Here is a 22166-nt window from a genome sequence, read left to right as displayed (position 1 = left end):
ATCATAGAATGCACAAATACTGCATGTAAATACACTTTCTGTATTTTTTTAAATTATAATTTGAAAGTTTAGTGCTAATTGATCTTATTCTCGTGATTTTCTGCTTTAATTTATATTTATAAAGGAGCGTAATAGAAACGGACAAAACCTGTCACCTGACAAAATGAGAGAACAATAAAAGAAATATTTTTTTAAAAAAAGACATATAATTAAAGTTAAATGGTTAAATTCTCTTGCCTGAGACAATATGGCCAGCACTCCAACAATCTTATATACAGAGAGCAGCAGAAGCCTCATGTTGACTGGGAGAGAGAGACTGAAAATACCAAACACTACACAGAGGGTGGTAAAAGAGAAGTCTGAGAACAATGCTGTTTTGGAAACGTAACGTGAGTTTGTCAGGGTTTTTTTTTTCCCGTGAAGTTGAAACTTGAAAGTTGATAATGTGTTTTAGGTGAGCTGTCAAAAAAAAAAAAAAAAAGATGCAGTTGCATTCTGAAAGTCACAACACACTATCACAATCAAGCAGAAGTGGGCAAGTTTGAGCAAGCTGCAGAAACCTGGTTCAAACCTGACACTTGCTCAAATTTAACCACTTCTGCTTTATGGTTCCAATGTGTTGTAAGAATGGAACCGCATTTTCTTGATAATGACACTATGTTGTAACTATTGTAACTTTCAAAATTCACAGAACAATACTTAAGACTCATCCTTCATTTGTCAACACACTCTTCAAACTCTTAGATTTAGCATTCAACTAGCATCTAACCCTAGCAAAACAACATCACATCAGTGACATGAATGTTACTCTGGGCTTGCAAATCATCCCCTCATTTGCAAATCTGAAATCCCATACATCTGTGCACACACACTGACTCCCTAATGAAGACAACTTTTTGACTGGTTGTTCCATGATCACTGACAGTATCTTTAAAACAGACAGAAACCAAAGAAAGCAGATGCGTGAGTGTCTTATGAACACTATTCTGAACACTACTATATTTTTCCAAATTACGTCTTTTTAGGCTCTACACTGCACCACTTGTATAGGCTTAGATCCCATTTAACAGTGGCAGATTTAGGTATGAGTGACATGGGCAGCCGCGAAAAAGCGTAACTGAACTGAACTGATGTTCCTTCAATAGGTCTTTGTTCCATGTATTCACAGCTTTGTTTCAAATTCACCTCTCACATAAAAAAACCCCCAAAAAACAGCAAAGATTGCCATTGTGTTTAATGTCAAGGGATGGTTAATTATCTGTGTTTAATCCGGATACACCTCTTTTCATGCAGTGTAAATAAATACTAGTAGTTGTAAGTATTGTAAATAAATACTTAGTCCTTTTGCTAAGATTACAGAAATTGGAAGGTCAAGGTGTAGAGAACTGCAGTTTTAGGGACACAGACATGAAACTGCAGTCAACATTTTCTGTTCTCATATTTGCGTGATGAGTGTGCACATTCTGTCTACTGGCACATTTGTAGTTTTTTGATCAGTTTTACCCACAATGACTAAAAATGTCAGCACATTCTTGTGCCCTCTTGCCCACATTAATACCTCTGTGTTTGTATGTGTGAGAGTGCATGTATTTAAACAGCATTACTCTCTGTTTCACTCTCTGTTTGCTCTCTCTTTCTCTCCACTGTTGATCATGTTACTGCTACTACTGCTCCTCACATCCACTGTAAGTTTCTCTTGTCTGTCTGACTGGTGTGTGTTCACCTTCTTTTGCAAACTAATCAGCTAATCATAATACTTCATACCTGATAATACAATCAAAGTCTGTCCTGCACTTTGCCAATTAATGACATTTAAATCCATTTTTTATTTTAAAAAATGTTCTCTTTTATCACCACAATCAATATAAAAGAAGTACATAATATTGACTTGATGTAGTACTTGTGAGGGAAAACAACAGTTTTAATTATTATTAAATGTAATTTGATCTATGAAGTAGAATGCAGTTGGTAACACTTATTCTATACTTTGTTTTTCATCAAATTTGTGGTCGGACAATTATGCATGTGCTGAGATATTCTTACTACATTTTAATAGTATCTTTTAATGCATCAATATTGAAATACATCAAGGATTCGCACTTTAAACTCCTGTGATGCCACACTTGCCGACTGTGGGCAGGGGTGCAAAGACACACACAACTGTCTAAGTGTTGGTGAGAGTCACTCTCCCCCTCACTGCTTGTCAGGTGCCTGTGCAGTTGTAGACATTTTCATGCAAAAAGCACTTTTCTGCAACAGAATTATATGGCACAGAGATGTTGCGAAGTTGGTACAGAAAGATGGAGTTGATCCTTTAAACGCATCGGTGGAAGCATGTGCAAGCCTCAATGATGTGACTTGAGGTGCTTACTGTATGATGGAGTGTTTGAGAAAAGATCTCAGGTGTTTAAGTGTCCTAGATTAAAGAAAACATAGAATAAAAAAAGATGATTTCGTGACAGTCTGTGCTTGACTGACAGGCGGTCTGCTTCATATTTAGAAACCTCTAGTTCAACTTTTTTATTCTTGTCAAAGAGAGGGAAAAACATAAACAAAGAAAGAATTAAAAAAAAAACAAATACATGAATACATAGATAGACAAATGTATACCTTTTAAAAAATATTTTTACATCCAATTACATTCGATTCTTCTTTTCAAATATTATTCAGTTTTTGAGTCCAAGTCCTAAAAGATATAGAACTAGATAAAAGATACAAACTAACAGTTTAGGCCTTATGAATCTTTTAGGACTTGGGCACCAGGTCCTGTGTATGATTTTATGTGTGTGTGTGTGTGTGTGTGTGTGTGTGTGTGTGTGTGTGTGCGTGCGCGCACATATATATATGCATTTATTTGTGGGCATTTTGAAAATAATTCAGTGACACCCCAGCCTCTGAGTCAAATAAATTAGGTTTGGCTTAATTTAAACAGGGTGTGTGCGTGTGTGTGTGTGTGCACACGCGTATTTTCCCAGGGTCTTGGCCATGCTGTGAAAGTCACAGGGCAGGAGAAGACAGATGGATCCTGTCTCTGTGAGGTGAACACCAATACATGGGCCTTCCCTACACAAAAATTTGAAAAGGTGGACCAGCTGGTCCAGGACTGTGGTGCCAACCTGCAGAAGCTACAGAACCAGGTTTGTCTACAAATAAAGAAGAGTTAATGATTTGACGAAGTAAATAATGATAGCAACTAACCTGAAGCAGAACTAAATTTATAGTATGGTTTTATTTTGCAGTATTGTACTTTTTAAAAAATATTTAATCTATTGGGACAGCAGACTGAGTTGAGGGTGAGTGTTAAGGCAGTAAGGTTATGGATCAGTAAGACATACCGTATGAATGAAGACAAATTTTACCATATAGCACCTGATGATTGACAGGTCACACAGACCAATGGAGAGCTGCCAAAGATACAAGCCATCATCAAGAATGTGACAGCTCGCATAGAACCGTTAAGGTACCTGGACACAAAAGGCATCCATAATGCACTGCACCTGCGTCAGCTGAGTCAGGACCTGGAGGAGATCAGTCAAATGATCAACACAGCACACAGTGAAAATCAGAATGCAGAAACTCAAAAACTAAAAGAGGAGGTAGGCCATGTCTGAATAAGTCTAAACATGTACTTAGACCAAGATGCTTAGGCTGAAAGGACATTTGGGAATTATTCTAGAACATTTTTTGAAGGCACGCTGAGGTGATGCCTAATGTTGAACATTCACATCAGGTGGTCAAAATTCAAGAGGAGGTTAAGAAGATGTTTAAAGATGACACGTTCAATCTGGAAACAACAAGAGAGAAACTTCGCTCCTTACACAACCGTGTACAGAGCTGTCGCACCATTCCAGACGATTTCAGGAGTAAGTTGCTTCATCACTCAGAAACACTCTATCACTGACATTTAAACAATCTACAGTAATGACACTATTTAGCTACATCACTCAACTGCTCAGTTATCTGAGCACCAAAGAATTACATTTTGTGTTTGTCTGTTTTCACTTGTATGTATTTCATCTGAAATATTTATCGTTGACCACATTACTGAAACCAAATTGTTATTTGCCATAATCATTCCGGGACATACTTACAGCATTCTAAATTTTGAATCATTTATGTACCTCTTTTACCAGTGTATCGATGAAATTTAAGCTTCTAAATGTTTTTAACTAACTTAAAAACATACTCATAGGTGTTTTAATAACCCTGAATAGCTGCTTTCATTTTGTCAATCCATTAGTGTTTCAGCATACTGAATGACCAGTACGCTGTAAGTTTGTGTATCTATAGACGTAATTAGCAAGTGACTGAGGTCAAGGCTAAGAGCCTAGCTTGTTCTGCTGTAAAAAACACTTGAATTTTGAATAGAATATATAACACCACATTATTCAACATAAATTCTAAATGTGTTTCACATTAAGCTTTTACAGTGAGCTGATATGTCTCTATTGTCTTCGCTCAACTGTCGCAGGTCCTTGTCACCAGCGGCTTATGTCAAACATCAGCTCGCCAGTGACCACTAAACTGAATCCGTTCGATAAGTCATACGTCTCTGGGGCCTGGGGTCGCGAATCCAAACGAGAGAGTGAAGGCGTGTACTGGATCCAGCCTCTGAGATACAGTGACATATACGATTACACGATACGGTTGTATCCGTCATATAATGACTTCATGGCGTCGAAGAACTACAAGGATGTAAATGTTGCTGCCGGTTACAGTTATGCCGGCGGAATTCAAGGTCCTGGAACGGTGTTATATGGGGGAGCGGTTTATTACCAGTGTTACAACAAAGATGAAATATGTCGTTATGATCTAGAATCCGAAGAAACAAATCGTTTAACGCTGCCCAACGCTGGCATCAACAACAAGTTCCCGTATTGTTACTACAGCTGCCGAGACTACACTGATATCGATCTATCTACAGACGAGCAAGGTTTGTGGGTGATTTATGCCACGGAGAGTAACCATGGAAACATCGTGCTAAGCCGCCTGGACACAGAAACGTTCAACATCACTCATACCTGGAAAACGCGTCTCTTCAAAAAGTCAGTCACCAACGCCTTCATGGTCTGTGGGGTTCTCTATGCCACTCGTTATGCTGACACTTACCGCGAGGAGGTGTTTTACGCCTTCGATACAGCAACAGGGAACGAGGACAACACTCTGTCTCTCCCCCTTGAAAAGGTGTCGGCAGGTGTGGCTAGTTTGAGGTACAACCCCATTGACAGGAAGCTCTATATGTACAATGATGGTTATCTACTGGCTTATCAAGCTTTATTCTGAGTTTATGCCATTACGTTGTCAAGGCATAATATGCATTCTGTTACGTGAAACAGAAAAGGGGGGGGGGTCAGTGAATTATCCTAATCCCAGCGCTCATAGGGCAAAAGGCAGGGAAACATCCTGGACAGGTCGCCAGTCCATGGCAGGGCAGACACACCTAGGGGCAATTTAGTGTCTCCAATTCGCCTAACCTGCATGTCTTTGGACTGTGGGAGGAAACCAGAGCTCCTGGAGGAAACCCACACAGACACTAGGACAACATGCAAACACAGAAAGGACCTTCTTGCTGTGAGGCAACAGCGCTACCCACTGCGCCACCGCGCCGCCCAGTGAAAAAACAAACAAACAAAAAATATTAGATAGGGTGGGGTTTTCAGTTGTGCTCTGTCAAACATTTGGCTTTGGGGGTAGATGACTCTCTTCTTCCTCTTGGAAGCTAATACCCCTGACTCAGTTCCATATTATTAGATGCTCCAAGTTGTTGAGTCCACGATGGACTGGCAACCTGTCCAGGGTGTTTCCCCGTCTTTCGCCCAATGAGCACTGGGATAGGCTCCAGCACCCCCTGCAACCCTGATGAGGATAAGCGGCTTAGAGTATGAGTGAATGAATGAATGAAGTTGTTGAGTTTCCTTTGCTGTAGGTGAGGCTGTTAAATACAGATATTTTCTTCACAATAAAAGAAATGCCTGCTTTGCTTGTGACATCCATTAAAATTTCTTTACGTTGCTTACGGTGTGATTCATCTCTCCAAACCCATCTAACTTAACTTTCATGCAAGTTTAGGGTCATACTTCAACAGGCTTATAATGAATGTAGTTTGTAGTGTGGGTTTTAGTATTCTCTACCCATGACTCCTTAGATAAAAATAAATGATCAGGTAATGATACTTTTTCAATTCATCCTTAGAAACTGTACAATATTCATTTTCAAAACATGTGTTTAAAACAATAGCACAATCAAGTTAGAGGCAAAACATAAACATGTGCTGAAATACAATAAAAAGCAAATACAAGAGAAGTATTTCTCTCTTTATGGGACAATAAACAGTTCAGTAATTTCCTAAAATACACATAATGCACCCAAACATAACACACTAGATATTCTCAGTAGTTTGCACTTGTCTTGTGTTCTCTATAAATCTGCTGTAAAGTCTGACAGACTGATAAACTGTTTTCATATCACTTGTGAGAGTATGAATAGAGAATTCCAACATTTAGTGCACACACTGCATATGCAGCCCTCAAACAGAATGAAGAGTAACAAGAAAAGCAGAACAAGACCAACATGAAATATATCTGAGGGACACTAAGATGTATGAGCCAGAAATATCACTGGAGGGTGCAAATGAGAACCAAATGTGTCCAGTGTGAAGCATTATCTATAGTTCACAAGGTGATAATAGAACTGAGAATATCAACTGAGAAATAATTGGCTTAACTACTGCTTATCAGTTAATGTGGACAAAAAAAGAGGAAACATCTTACTTTTCTCACTCATACTTCAGTGTCAACATGTCTTTCCTGTCTGTGTGAAACATCAGGCACATAGCTCTCCCATCCAGGGGCAGGAGGTGATGTAATGAGAAGAGCGGGGTGCTTCCTGTCTTCTAAGGACAGGGCTTCCCATTCACCCTATACCTTTCACTATTTCGGTATCATAAAGTGCTCCATAGACAAGTCTAGCAGCCCCAGACAGGCTGACAGTAGAGGTGTGCTTTACACTTGCCATTGCTTTGCATAGAGCAATCAATTCCTTGGAGTCCCTATCAATGCTCAGACTAAAGAAATATTAGGGCTGGCCCTAAGCACAATTTTAAAAAAAGTTCTTGTAACATGTTTCTGTCTCTGTACTGTGTGGCAAATAAAAAAGTGAATACACAACCTTTCATTGCTGGTTGCATTCACTTTCTAGACTTTTAGGCCACATATCACTGAAAGAAGAGTTTAATACTACTGAACAAGTTGCAATATGAGAGAATGTTGTAATAGAAGAGTTGATGTGCTTCTATAAAACACTAATGATTAAAGGTCACAGCCTTGTCACACAGCAAAGACTAAAATTAATGTCAGCCCTTGTCCATTTTTTATGACCATTTCACCAACTAAACAAAGCTCTGGTATCAGTTAATTAAAACATTGAACACACTGAGATAATCCATGTTGCTTTTGGAACCATTCACTTTATTTATGTGTAAGCAACAGAATTTTAAATCTCTCACATGTGCAAGTAGTAAAATAGCCTTGAATTTGTGATTGGCACAGTGACTTATTCAAATATGACATTGTACGTGAGGAGGTACGCGTCACTGTAGACATACAGCATTCGATCTCGAGGGCTGTAGTTGAGGGATTGGATGTTGGTGTACGGTTTTTTGATGTGAATGTGCAGGTCATAGCGCTCCTGGCCAGTCACTGTGTCAAAGGAGTAGAAGATCTCCTCTGTTTCTTTGTCCAGGTAACGTGTGGCATAGAGAACTCCACATGCCATGAAGGTGTTGGTGGCCGTGCGCTTGTGCAAAGAGGTGTTCCATGTGCGGCCCAGGGCCGGAGGGCTCCCGGCCTCTACCTTGCGGATGATCACATTGCCAAAGTTGTCTGGTGAGGTGTACATAACCCAGACACCGGACTCATCAGTGGCCAGGTCCAAGTCAGTGTAGACATAGCACGCTTGTAGATGGCAGAAAGGGAATTTGTTATTAAACCCTGAATCTTTTGGCAGGGAAACAGTGGTGACAGCACGCTGGGTCATGTTGAAGCGACAGATGGAGTGTGAGTTGTAGCATCCATAATAAAGCGCGTCACCGTACATGACCACGTTGGGTCCCTGGATGGTGTTGGTGGTGGGGTTGGAAGAGGCGATGACCACGTCTCCAACCTTCACGCCAGCAATCAGAGAACTCAGACTGCTGTACTCACGGATGTAGTTGGCATACACGTTACTGCTGGTGAGTGCCACCAGCCAGAACCAGTTCTCTTTCCCTGCAGGTGGATTTGCATCCTGACCCCATGCACCATAAGGGTAGGATGTTCCATACTCCATGCCTGTGTTGGTTTTGGGTCCTGTCACATTCACCAAATGACCCTGAGGACAGTGACCTACACAGGAAAAAAAAAGGGAAACTGGGAAATAAGATGCTGCGAAACAAGAAATGTCTCAGTTCTCAGGAGAGCTGGGAACTGAGGATGAAAAATTCAACAAAACATACTTTGATAATATAATACACAGTTCCCTCTGTCTACTGTGAACAGTAAGATTAATGAAATTTACAAACTGTGTGCCACAGCCTGATTTGATTGATAGGAATTCAGCTTAAATCCTAAGGGCTCAGGGAATCAATTATAAGAAGGCAAGCACTGAGGATCATAGTTAAAGAATCATTTCTCCCTCTGTTGCTGGCCTTATATGTATCTGTGTGGCCCTTGCCCTTGTCCTCCAACAGTGGACAATGCCTTCTAAGGAGAGAAGATGCTTGGATTTTATATCAAAATTTATCATTCGACACTTGTTTCTGAGTCTTGTGATGATGTCACACCCTACTCCTTCCTGTTCCTTGGTTTCTCATTTCCCCCCCCCTCTGGTGGCCAGTTTTGGTTCTTTGGTGCGCTTGGTTGATTCCTGTTTGTCCCCTGGTTTAGTCCTCTTTTGGTTTAGCCCTGTTAAGTTCAGTTCAGTTTTCACCTGTCTTTAGTTCTAGCCTTGCTTGTCCTTGTATAAGTATTCCTTGGTGTTCCCTGTTTCTTTGGTTTGCATTGTTTGGCGTAAACCTGGTGTTGTGTTTGGTGGTTCCCTTTTATTTGGATCTCTGGTTGTTGTTCCTGTGTATTTTTGTAAGTTCTATAACTTTTGGTCATGTTTCACTTGAACAAAATGCATAATAACCTGCACATGCATCCAGACTCTGGCTATAAGCCTGACCGACCTTAACCATAAAACAGCCATGCAAGGAACCAACCATCCATTCATCTTTTAAACGCTACACTACAAAATGTGCTGTGAATTATCAATGAATTTAAAAAATAGCCATTCATATCATTAACTCCCTAACAGCAGTTGGTGCCACATAAATACATGCAGAAACCTTGCTAACTCACTAAAGTTAAACCATAACAAAAGAACAACTAAATAATTAAATATGGCTAATTATTATAAATAAAATGTGTATTGTTACCAGTTAAAATGCTACTGTTTTCACAATTTTCAGGCTTAGCTTCATTTGGTAGTTAACCAGTTTACAAGCTATCTGAAGTTGGTACAATAGAGCAATTTGGAGCAAAAAATGTTGAGTGCAGGGTGTTCAAGCAGCTATTTACAGAATGCAGAATGACCATACTATTTTCAGTTGTCCCCTTTTTGCCTAAAATGTGACTGTCCATGGTGAGTGTATGAGCATTAATGAGAGGGGTTATGCTTTGTCAGTCCAGCAGTGTGGATTCCTTATTAGAAACGAAGTGGATATTTAAAATAACTATTTTCCACTAGTCAGTACGGTTACATGCACACATTTTTTTTTCATTCGGACTGAAATCATTCCTATTGCTGATTCCGGATGTACTGTTTACATGAAAGCGATCGGATAGTTTGTGCGCATTTACATGACACAAGCGTACAATCGGAATTCATTGCAAATGCGAAGAAATTACCTTGCGCCGACCTATACGATGTTCATTCCGATATAAAAATCTTTAAGCCACTCATACACAAGTAAATCATGGTAGAGTGGTCAAAAGAACGCTTACTTTCAAGTATTTTAAAGAGCCAGGGCAGCGATAGCTTCACTTCAGGTCAGTGATTTGATCAATTAGTTACTTAAGACAATCTAACTTTATAATAACAATTACATCATCACTGCATAGAATATTCTTCCAAACTTGCTTAAACAGCTCGTTGTTGCGGGATTTGCGCCCATCTAGACACTCGACTACTCTTAATTATTTGAGAATGTGATTCACTGTGTTTCGCTGTTAAATTTCTCGCACTTGTTGGAGAAAAATTACTCTCCTTTAAGATAACCACTGTAGTAACCATGATAAACAATGTAACAATAATGTATTCATTATTATAGGAGTGAATCAATGTAATAATTTATATTAACAGCTATATCTATACAATCCTTTGCATTGCAAGAAACATCAAGTTCTCTTTGTTCAGAAAGAAGAGACCTGTGTGGCCCTTTAGGGGACGGCATGTGAGATAAGGTCGGGCCTCTGCCAGAGTGTTGTGGTCAGTCATAATATATGGGAAAAGAACGGCGCCTCTGCCAGAGCGTTGTGGTCAGTCATTATATATGGAGAAGGTGAAATATTCCAGGTTTGTGATCTTACTCCACCACTTAGCAGGGCAGTAAATATTGGTGACGACGTATGGTAAACCTAAAGGAACTAAACAATAATAAAGTGACATAAACCAGCGATGAGAGGAATCTGTGAAGATGGGCTGGCAGAGGTGCCCCACAGACAAAGAGACAAAGTAATGTGTATCTTTTTTTTTTAGAAAACGTGTATAAAAACCGGTGCTTTGTGAGAAGGCATGAGTCACTCCCCGGGACCTGACTCAGTTTGTTGTATGCATTTTGAACTATACAATAAACTTACACTGCATCTGACTCATTGTTAGACTCCTATTGTTTTGTCTCAGAACAGGTATCTTGTGGCGTTGGGACTCAGTCTCATTTGGCCCAGGCTGAGAATTTCACCCACACACTGTCGGCTGTTTTTCTAAACTCTGTCATGCATAGTGAAACATCAATACGTCATTACAAGTTACAAGTGCAGAAGACAATCTGAGTGTTTACATGGTTAATATTTTCCTATCAAACGGATTATCAGAACTCTACACCATCTCTTTTAATCCGAATGAATTCTCGATCGGATTGGGGTATTTCATTCGATTATTAACGGAATATTAGGATCCATGTAAACGCACCTAATGACAAGTAAAGCTTTACCTGGTTCAGGTGTAGGGGGAAGGGGTGTTGCCTGCAATTCATCCCTGCACTCTGTCAGTTCCCTCTTAAGACGCTGGTTCTCCCGCTGTTTGCTCACCACACGTGTGTGATCAAACCTCTCCAGCTCTTCCATCTCCGCTGTCATCGCCTGCAGCTGGAGAGATGAGAGAATGTTTTGTACTAAAGCTCCAGGGCATGGCAATGCTTACTTAGTAATCACTTAGTTTTTTAGCTTTACATTTTTCCTGTTTCTGACAGATTACACAATATAATTTTACTAATGTGAGACTGGTAATTGTCTCTGGTAATACTGGTAATACTGTCTCTTATTTTCTACAGGGTTTTAATTTGCTGCTCTTGTAAATTCATATAGGTTTTAAGAAACAGTAATGTTTATTTATTACGATACTGCTGGCGTCGAGTTCTTTTATGTATAACTTAGTGGCTATATGTGCTGCTGCCTATGACGTGTGTATCCGTGCCCCACTGAAGTATGTGTTAGATACTAGACTTCAGAATGTAGGGCAAGTCTTTTTTACCGTAGTGGTTGTAGGAACTGTTGCTTTAAAGTCTGGTTATTTCAGCATAAATAAAGTTAACAATAAAGTACTTTGATGTTTTTCATCTTCAGCTTATTGGATATATCGAAAAGAAGAGGATTCGAATTAGAAACTTTACACAACTTACTGCCACATGGAGCTGTAACTACATTACACCCAGTATGTCCTAGTGAGTAAGTCACATCTTTGAGAGTGTTGGAAGCCAGGCTCTGGTGACCAAGACTGATGTTGTTTAGCTTTTTGACAGACTCCAGGATCTCTGCAAGCTCAATTTCGATGATCCGGAGGGAGACAGCACCGTACAGGTCACCATCGTCGTCACGTTCCAACACTGACACGTCCTGTTCCAGCTGTCTGAGTCGATGTGTCACTCCCAGCAGTAGAGCGTCCACCTCCAACATCTGAAGCAGAGCAAGACAGGAGAGTGGAGCAAGACAGATTATTCTGCATACAACCATGGATCCACCATCAGTGTGGTTATACCAGTGAGCATCTTTTGTTTTGCATTTGCCATAATAATAATCAAAATTGCCTTTAAAGCATGTGTGTTCACTACAAGATAATTAAGACAGAGAAATATTTGTCAAAGATTATTTATATATATATATATATATATATATATATATATTTATATATAATCACTATATCACTATATGGTGATTAACAAGTATATAGTGATTAACAAATTCAAAAGTTTAACAAATCAGTAATAGTGATAAAAACCATCAGATTTCTTACACTTCATGGACTACAAGATCAGAACTGCACTGCCCTGGCAGAATTCCTCTATTTTTAATAGTTGTGTGATTTACTATTGCATGTGCAGTAACATTTTAATTTATTAGTAATGACTGTAAGCATAGCGTTGTAACTTTTTGATTCATTAATTAAAAAGTTTTTGAATTAAAATGTAGATATTTTTCCCTCTACTTTGTTCAAAGTTCCAGGATAATGATCTCACTGATGAATGAAATTGCATACCTGCTTTGAAGTGATACTCTCAGTACATTTGGTGGCAGCCTTTTCAACATTCTGCAGCTTCTCCAAGGGAAATGGTGGCTCAGAGTTCTTCAGATCACACACACAGCTTGAAGCTTTCACTGCCTTTGGTGGACAACTCAAGGAACTCAGAAACATTCTTAGTGCAAAAGGTTGACATTTATCCAGTGAAGTTGTAGTTTTATGTGTTTATGCTGTAGTTTATACTTGAATGTTTAGAAGTAGTCTTGAAATGACCGTAAGTACAGTCCCATAGCTTTCTGCATTTGTCGTGGACACTGTACATTAAAAAAAATTCAGTTCTCTTACCCTAGAGAGGATGGATGGAACAGCAACAATCATATACACAGAGAACAGCATGAGCTTCATGTTGACATGAAGAAGGTGATGATTCAAAACACTACAAACAACACAGTCAGTCTGGCAGCAGCACAGTTAAGAAAAAAAGGGCTGAAGCCAGTTATTTATGACGGTGATGTGGTTGAGCTGTCGTGAAAAGCAGCAACCAAAAAAGAAGTGAAACGGATGGAAATTTCCGCTTGGTGTTGGTTGCATAATTACTTCAGTGGTAGAGTTCCTTGATAAGCTTCCTGACTCCTTCAATTTCTTAACAGGGCCATCTGATTCAGTCGCTTTTGAATGGATGACTGAAGGCCTAGATGCTACCTGATATGATATCCTAGATATGGTTGCACTGCTTAGGAACAAAAGAGTTATGGTGAGGAGGTGTGTGGTCTGGTATACCAACTAGACCCAATTGCCTAAACAGGTTGGAAATGGAAAGGAAGCGGCAAGTGACTAAATTGGAGATTGGTCATTGCTTGTTCGTATGGCTTGGAAAGAAAATATTTTAGAGTACAAGCAAGTTTTTATTGCAGCTGTCATAAAGCCATCATATCTGTCTAATCTGATCAAAGACAAGAAGAACAATCCTAGTTTCTACTTGGATATCGTGTCAAAACTAACTAGGAATCAGCTGAGACCCTTGTTTCACTGGGATTCAGCAGCATGACTATGAACATTTTAAATGGGAAAACAGTAAAGATTAGAGACAAAATTCTTTGTTATTCTGCATCCCATCATGATTGTCTTCCTGCTGATATCACAGCACAGCCCTCAGAACAACTTGACTGATTCAGTCCACTTGGTCTCATAGAATTTAGTGCACTGATCACATCATCTAAGCCTTCAGCATGTATCCTTGGTCCCATCCCCACATAGCTCTTAAACAAGCAAAAAACAATAACCATCAATTACCAAACCGTTGTTACACATTCATTCTTGCAGTGGAGTAGTATTCACAGAGTGCTTTAGCCAGTGTTTAGACCAGACCAAAAAATAGAAACTGCTCTTGCGAAGGTCTTGAATGACTTACTCCTTGCCTCAGATCATGGCTACATATCTTTGCTTCTCTTGTGAGATTTAACTGCTACTTTTGAGACTATAGATCACTGGTCCTCCTGCTATACAGACTGGAAAGCCACGTTGGCATAAGTGGAGAGGCACTCACTTGGATTAGATCCTATTTAGCTGAATGTTACCAGTTTGTCTGTATAAATAACAAGTCCTCTGAGCACAGTCAGGTAAAATATGGTGTTCCTCAAGGCCTGGTGCTTGGACCCTTGCCCTTCTCATTGCAAATACTGCCTCTTAGCAACAATATGCAACCACACTATAAATTTCCATTGTTCTGCTGACAACACACAGCTGTATATATTGAGTCAGATGAGGTCTCTCAGTTCTCCAAGACAGATAACTACTTCAAGTATATTGGGGGTTGAATGACTTGAAATTTCCTCCTGTTAAATTCTGAAAAGATAGAAGTGTTGTTACTTAGTCCTAAGGCTGCTAGAAGCAAGTTTCTTAACCTTAACCCTGCTTCTTTCCCTTCTGTGCCTGCTACACCAGTGAAAATATGAATTTTACTAGTGATGTTGATCTCTAATTTGATTCTCACATTAGATGCCTAAAGTAGCCTTCTTCAACTTAATGAAAAATCACTAATCTTAGAAAATTCCCATCCCATCAAGACACAGAAAAGCTAACTCACATGTTTATTTGGTCTAGGTATATCTGCAATGCTCTGTTTGCCTAGATGTTTCTCTGAGTCCTGGAACAAGCTCCAGCTGGTTCAAAATGCAGCCGCGAGAGTTCTCACTAGAACTAGAGTTCTCACCAGAACTAGAAAAACTGAGCACGTTAGCCCTGTATTGTGTTCTCTACATTGGCTTCCTGTTAAATATTGTATTGAGTCCAAGTTACTTTTGCTCACTTTGAAAGCTCTGAATGGTCTTGCTCTCCAGTATTTGAGGTATGTTTTGCTAGATTATTAGATTAGATTATTAACAACTTAAAAACTTTTTCAGCATGTAAGGACACTAACTTTTACAGATCTTTTTTTGTTCTCTGTGAAAATGTCTATGAGTTAATCTGAGCCCCCTTGGCTAGCCAGTGGAGGACTGGTTCCTCCTGCTGAGTCTCTACAGGTTTTCTGCTATCCCAGTCTAAGGCATTCTTCCATGCCAGTGTCACCTTGAGCTTGCTCACCGGGAGAATCAGTTCCAGCATCCTGTAAAGCTGCTTTGTGAGAATGTTGATTGTGAGAAGCACTACTCAAATAAAATGAACCTGAAGTGGCTAGTAAGTGCATCCCTTACCTCCCATCTGGAGGATGTACTCACAAACAACAGGAAACGGTTGGACTATCATGCTTAGCATATTATAATTAAGTTCTAATTTTTCCAAATTTCCTTTCATTTTAACTCACCCATTACACACTACTCAAATCCCAACTTTGCTGTAATCCGGTTTATTTCACTGATGTAAACATATTTTACGTAAATGAGTGAAGTAAAATCTTTTTTAATTTTACTGTCAATCAAATTTTTTTTAAGGGCAGCAGAATATGAAACATGCACAAGAGGGTGAAAACTTTATGTTTATTTCCATTATCTGTGCACTAATCCTTGGGTTCTCAATCTCTAGGGCTTCGTGGCTTTACTGTAGTGAGCTGGTGAGATTCTGATGGAAACGTCAAAGTCAAGTCAATTTGACGTAGTTGACATCTGTAGGTGGTAAAACTATTCATTCAAACTGTTCAGGAGACAAAAAAGTTGAGAATCCCTGCTCTAATATATAGTTACAGTGTTTTATGGTCAGTGGTAATGTTGAATCTGACCGTGATTTTTCAGAGCATGTGCAAGGTATGCGCATTGCAGGTAACCCTAATACGACCACAGGTCTAACCGAAACCTGTGGTGTTAGCCTTTATTACAATAATTTCTGTTTTAAGATACATCTTTTCAGAAGGCAGATGTGTTTCTTGTAAGAGTGTTGGGACAGGATAGGTAGGGTTGCAATATGTGCAAATGTGGGCACCACACGTGCTTTTTTCTAAGAGTCCAAAAGTATTTTTAGGGATCCAGACTCTTCCCCACAATGGAAATTTCTTACAATTATTTCCTCATATCTTTTTAACAATCGTGCAAATTTTGTTGTAGAGGGTTTCATATCCTCTTGTAAAACATTCCACCAACCACGAAGACAGCATAATGTCTATTTGATTTCGTGACCATCAATATCTGTGCGTGCGTGTCGGTATATTTAAACAGCGTTGCTCATTCTCTCTATTCCACTCAGCAGTCAATCATGTTAATGCTACTGTTGCTCCTCACGGCCACTGTAAGTTCCTCTTACCTGTCTGACTGTTAACCCTCTTTTGCAAATACTTTATAGGCCTGTGTATGACACACCTGTTTAATGAACCAGTGTTAATATAGTGTGGGTTTCTATACCTTTCAAATGTTATCTTATGCTCTCCATTAATTCACAAATTGAGTTATCTTTTACTTTTTGTCTCTTTTTTTTACATTTATAACAAACTAGTTTCTGCTGCCAACAAAGTCTTGCACCAATTATATATGTATTAATAAGCAAGGAGGATTCAATTTACAAATGGCAGTAAACCACATCTTGGCATTTTACGTGATATCTTGATATATAAATATATCTGTTTGCGTGTATACATGCATGTGTGTATGGGTGCATGCATGCATGTGTGTGTATGTGTGTGTGTGTCCAGGAACCTGGCCATGCTGGGCGAGTCAAAGGCACAAAGGCGGCAAATGACTCTTGCGTCTGTAAGGTGAACTTCACTATGCGGGCTTTCCCGACACAGCACTTTGAAAAGGCAGGACAACTGGTCCAGAACTGTGGAGACACTCTGCAGGAGCTGCAGAACCGGGTGAGTGCAGAAAGAAACAAGAGTATAACAAACTGAAGAACATTTTTCTATTTGATGGCAAGTAACCTGAATATAAGAGTGTTTACCCCAACTTTATGTTGCAAGCGCTTTTTTACAATGAAAAGTGATAAGTGTTTTAGGGTATCAAAGTGTAAGCATATATATTTATTGAGGGTTGAGAAAATGAGGGAAAGCTTTAAGAGGTGTGACAAGGAAATACATGAGGGTATACAAATTTTACTGTGTGAAAATATTACTGTCAGTACAATCAATCTTATGTATTAGTGCAATCAGCAAGCAAACATGTGAACTTACTAAAGGGTAAAACCATTTAGTGATCCTGAGTAACCAAAGTTTCCCACTAAAACATGCATGTTGACTCAGTGGAGGGGAAGAGTGACAGTGTCCTCTCAGCTTAATTATGTCATAATAAGTGCCAGGAATCATTGGAAATATTTTCATTTTAATTTAAATGAATCTCTTTAAATTAATTTATTTGATGATTGACAGGTCACACAGACCAATGGAGAGCTGCCGAAGATACAAGCCATCATCAAGAATGTGACAGCTCGCATAGAACCGTTAAAGTACCTGGACACAAAAGGCATCCATAATGCACTGCACCTGCGTCAGCTGAGTCAGGACCTGGAGGAGATCAGTCAAATGATCAACACAGCACACAGTGAAAACCAGAGTGCAGAAACTCAGAAACTAAAAGAGGAGGTAGGCCATGTCTGAATAAGTCTAAACATGTACTTAGACCAAGATGCTTAGGCTGAAAGGACATTCGGGAATTATTCAAGAACATTTTTTGAAGGCACGCTGAGGTTAAACATGGTGAAGCCTAATGTTGAACATTCACTTCAGGTGGTCAAAATTCAAGAGGAGGTTAAGAAGATGTTTAAAGATGACACGTTCAATCTGGAAACGACAAGAGAGAAACTTCGCTCTTTACACAACCGTGTACAGAGCTGTCGCACTATTCCAGGCGACTTCAGGAGTAAGTTGCTTCATCACTCAGAAACACTGACATTTAAACAATCTACAATAACGACACTATTTAGCTACATCACCCAGGTCAAACACCATCAGAATATCAGCAAGTATCTCAACATTTATAAAAAATGTCTAATTTAATAGTGAGATTATTTCAGTCATTCTCGTATTTTGTCTATTCCTTTCAAGGCCATGTCCAGTATGTAGCCCTTATATTAGAATAATATTGAATTTCAAATTTATTAACCTTTATTTTTCATTTTATACCTTTTTTTTAATATATCATTGCTGTTTTCTCTGTTTAATAAATATTTTGACCTACTAGTCAGCACATTGAATGACCATAAATGCAATAAATGTGTATGTGTATAAAGAGTTTGAAAATAATGGAGCTTGGGCTTGAGATCCTGTCTTGCTTTGTTCCAGGTTTATTAAATCTTTTTTTTTTTTAAATCTTCTCCAGATTTATTAAAAGCAAAATGTTTTTCTTTACATTTGGTTGATACGTTTACATTAAAACAAATGTGTTTCATGTTAAATTGCTGTGGTAAAACAATGTTCATTTGTTATCCTGTCTCAACACATACAGACGCCTGTTACATTCGGATTATGACAAACATCGGCTCGCCAGTGATCACCAAACTGAATCCACACGATAAATCGTACATTTCTGGAGCGTGGGGTCGTGAGGCAAAGCGAGAAAGTGAGGATGTGTACTGGACACAGCCCTTAGCAAACAGCCATAAGTATGGTATCCAGGTGCGGTTGTACAGGTCATATGAGGATTTCATGGCGTCGAAGAACCACAGAGATGAAAATGTTGCGTCTAGCTACACCGGTGCCGATGCCATTCAGGGACCTGGAACGGTGTTATATGGGGGAGCGGTTTATTACCAGTGTTACAACAAAGATGAAATATGTCGTTATGATCTAGAATCCGAAGAAACAAAGCGTTTAACGCTGCCTAACGTTGGCATCAACAACAAGTTCCCATATTGTTACTACAGCTGCCGTGACTACACTGATATCGATTTATCTACAGACGAGCAAGGTTTGTGGGCGATTTATGCCACGGAGAGTAACCATGGAAACATCGTGCTAAGCCGCCTGGACACAGAAACGTTCAACATCACTCATACCTGGAAAACACGTCTCTTCAAAAAGTCAGTCACCAACGCCTTCATGGTCTGTGGGGTTCTCTATGCCACTCGTTATGCTGACACTTACCGCGAGGAGGTGTTTTACGCCTTCGATACAGACACAGGGCACGAGGACAACACTCTGTCTCTTCCCCTTGAAAAGGTGTCAGCAGGCGTAGCTAGTCTGAATTACAACCCCATTGACAGGAAGCTTTACATGTATAATGATGGCTATCTGCTGGCTTATCAAACTTCATTCTGAGGCTTTGCTTTTATGTTTAGAAATAGGCTGTATAAAAGGATGCATATGAGTTGTTGCGTTGTCTAGTTTATTGCATATCACAGAGAATCTAGAACCATAAATGATCGATTTAGACAAGGACAGCATTTAAAATATGTGGTTCTAATTTTGTTTCATCCATCTGAACGATAATAATAACATCACTGTGAAAAAAGTGACAATAAACATATTTTTCATGTATAGAGGTAACCATTTAGCATTTCTTGATGTGCACATCACTCAGAATTTACCGGTATTGTTCAATCAGTTCAAAAGTCTTCATTTCAATTTGATTTTATTAGTGTAGCATAGCACTTTACAATATACATAGTCACTAAGCGGCTTTGAAGCATAGTCATCTTGCATACCAAGTTGGGTGTAGTCTGAAGATGTGTGGGTTGTGAAGTTTTTCTCTTTACGCAGTATGGCTGATACTAAGTTCATGCTTTTCGTGTCTGTCAGTAAAATCATTGGAATATGAAGTGCACTCATGAAATTGCTTAACATACAGTGCTTGACTGACTACATAACTAACTGACTAGCTTCGTTTGGTAGAGATACTTCTGCATACCTCTTGTATCTTTTTTTTTAAATCCATCTTGTCCCTAATTTTTTGTGTTACCTTCCCAGTGCTTAAACTGGAAATGTTCAAGGAAAGAGCGCAATAAAAGTTCATATTATAACACATGCACATTTAAATTTCATATTAAAACACACTGTTGATCCTTCAGTTCTTATGCCCTTTCAAGTTACTCAAAAAACTTAAAGAGCATTTAAGAATGAAGAATGAGTCCTAAAAAGAATCTTTTATTCAAATAGAATATCACTTTTATTTGACAAGGCAGAGAATCTAAGGAAAAAACACACACTCTTTTACACAAAGGTTTGGTAATGGCCTGACAACATCAAAAGTGAAGGGACGATATGACATTCAGCTGCTGACACTTCATAAATATTGTGGAAGAGCAACATACACGCGCGCACACTCACACACACACCTACACCTGTGAAAACCACTTGCTTTATTACAGTAGGTCAGTTGATCTGTGAGGCTGGCAAGTGCTGCTACAGCTGTTACACTCTGCAGAAAGAAGTGAGACCAAGACTTGAAACAATTATCCAACAAAATATAGCTTAACTATATAACAATGTGACTGTAAAATCACATAATGCTGTTTTTCTATCAGATTTTAAAACCAAATTCACATCTTCATTTTCAGTCATTTCACTGTCATCGCTGAAAACAGTGTCAGTCAGTAATCTATGACCTACTACATTGGCCCAAAATATATTACCAGGAGTTAAGTGCTCCTTCTTTATCGGTTTCCAGTTCTGTCTGAACTGATTTAGTGTCCAGGTCAGGTATATTCAAGGAATCACTGCCCTCTTCGTCATCTGGACAGAGACACAACACAGTTCAGTAAAAACTATAGCAAAATATATCATTTTGTTATTGCTAACAGCTCTGCATATTGCTGTGTGGTCTATGTAGAAGTATGGAATGTAAAAGATTAAAATTATGTTAAGAAAACGTAGATTTTATTTGAATTTATTTCAGCATGTTTGTATGTTCACAGGCTGAACTGTCCAATAAAGTTTAGTTTGGAGATAAGTGACCATGCTTTGTTTCCTGCTCATACTTGTTTATTACAATTATTTATTAGACAAAAGGAAATGCTAACGAAAATGCCATGATTGTGCTTCAGACTGTCAACAAGAATTACTGCTGCGTTTATTGCTGTGGAGGTAAGTATACTGTGAAATGGATTTTAGGTCATATAACCCAGCCCTAATGTAAAGTTACTTCAAGCCCAACATAAGTCGCTTATATTTTGTTAATGGACAACAAACTGAAGAGAATGAGATTAAGACTTTGTTAATGAACAACAAACTGAAGAGAATGAGATTAAGACTACCGTACCCAAACTGTCAATCAAAATAGCATTTTCAGCGACAAAGGTACAGGTAGCTGCCAAAAGAAAGAAGCACCAAGGGCCTTGTCACAGACTCTACAAATGTCTGTAGAGCATATGTACCATGAACTGTACTGGTGGGATGTAACATCATTCCTTCACAACAAATTCCCTCACCTGGTGTTTTGTTGATGGAACAATATAGCAGGCATTCCAGAATCTGGGACTGGTTTATGCCGGGTTGAGTGAGTGGAGGTACTGGTGACTGAAATGCATGTGATATGTGGTTTACACGGTTTTCATGTTCGACAAACCACTCGACCAAGTGCACGGGGGAAGTGTAATCCCAGGAGACCCCATTCCCATTAGGATATACTGCTTAACCACAGGTTGAAGGTGATCACTCTGAATGGCTTTGTATGTGCTTTTTGTCTTAACCTTGCTCCATAAGAGGCTGAGTGGACGTAAAGAGGAAAATGAACTCTCCACCACAGAAGGATCCATCAGTGACCTTGCAAAACAAGGTCGCTGCAAAACAAGCACTTGGTTGTGCAGGCTGCTTCGGGTATGTGACACACATACATGTACTCATCCACTTACAGAGAGCAGGCTGGAGGATGACTCATCCGTCCATTTGACTTCCTCACCGCTCACTTGACCGTTGCCTTTACTCTATGTACCACTAACCTCACAAAAGTTCTTTCCCTCAAACATCTATGCAAACATCACCCTAGACACTGTTACTTATGAAACAACAGTGAGTGAGACATGAACGAAGCTTCTGCTGTGTGCACACCGACAATCAC

At 39.2% G+C, this 22166-nt stretch overlaps 3 protein-coding genes across 3 annotated transcripts; 2 read left to right on the top strand and 1 right to left on the bottom strand.

The window, feature by feature from the left end:
• Positions 1–1652: 1652 nt before the first annotated feature.
• On the top strand, positions 1653–5283 carry LOC115825568 (olfactomedin-4-like). Its single transcript, XM_030789353.1, has 5 exons — positions 1653–1685; positions 2976–3137; positions 3384–3596; positions 3731–3863; positions 4472–5283. The coding sequence occupies exons 1-5, from the start codon at positions 1653–1655 to the stop codon at positions 5281–5283; spliced, it is 1353 nt and encodes a 450-aa protein (XP_030645213.1).
• Positions 5284–7551: 2268 nt separating this feature from the next.
• On the bottom strand, positions 7552–13158 carry LOC115823172 (olfactomedin-4-like). Its single transcript, XM_030787238.1, has 5 exons — positions 13099–13158; positions 12772–12894; positions 11973–12191; positions 11231–11384; positions 7552–8381 (listed from the first exon to the last, which is right to left on the bottom strand). The coding sequence occupies exons 1-5, from the start codon at positions 13156–13158 to the stop codon at positions 7552–7554; spliced, it is 1386 nt and encodes a 461-aa protein (XP_030643098.1).
• Positions 13159–16437: 3279 nt separating this feature from the next.
• LOC115825799 (olfactomedin-4-like) lies at positions 16438–19429 on the top strand. Its single transcript, XM_030789595.1, has 5 exons — positions 16438–16470; positions 16871–17032; positions 17543–17755; positions 17900–18032; positions 18618–19429. The coding sequence occupies exons 1-5, from the start codon at positions 16438–16440 to the stop codon at positions 19427–19429; spliced, it is 1353 nt and encodes a 450-aa protein (XP_030645455.1).
• Positions 19430–22166: the final 2737 nt, after the last annotated feature.

Source organism: Chanos chanos, chromosome 1 (genome assembly GCF_902362185.1).
Source record: "Chanos chanos chromosome 1, fChaCha1.1, whole genome shotgun sequence".
NCBI classification, from domain to species: Eukaryota; Metazoa; Chordata; class Actinopteri; order Gonorynchiformes; family Chanidae; genus Chanos; species Chanos chanos.
This window is presented reverse-complemented; position numbering and strand designations above follow the sequence as displayed.

Coding starts and splice junctions, on each gene's coding strand:
- LOC115825568 (XM_030789353.1), top strand. CDS start 1,653: ATGTTACTGCTACTACTGCTCCTCACATCCACT. Junction 1,686..2,975: donor TACTGCTCCTCACATCCACT/GTAAGTTTCTCT, acceptor GTATTTTCCCAG/GGTCTTGGCCATGCTGTGAA. Junction 3,864..4,471: donor CATTCCAGACGATTTCAGGA/GTAAGTTGCTTC, acceptor CAACTGTCGCAG/GTCCTTGTCACCAGCGGCTT.
- LOC115823172 (XM_030787238.1), bottom strand. CDS start 13,158: ATGAAGCTCATGCTGTTCTCTGTGTATATGATTGTTGCTGTTCCATCC. Junction 12,192..12,771: donor AGAGTATCACTTCAAAGCAG/GTATGCAATTTC, acceptor GCTCTGCTTCAG/ATGTTGGAGGTGGACGCTCT. Junction 11,385..11,972: donor CTTCCAACACTCTCAAAGAT/GTGACTTACTCA, acceptor TCATCTCTCCAG/CTGCAGGCGATGACAGCGGA.
- LOC115825799 (XM_030789595.1), top strand. CDS start 16,438: ATGTTAATGCTACTGTTGCTCCTCACGGCCACT. Junction 17,756..17,899: donor CTCAGAAACTAAAAGAGGAG/GTAGGCCATGTC, acceptor CATTCACTTCAG/GTGGTCAAAATTCAAGAGGA. Junction 18,033..18,617: donor TATTCCAGGCGACTTCAGGA/GTAAGTTGCTTC, acceptor CAACACATACAG/ACGCCTGTTACATTCGGATT.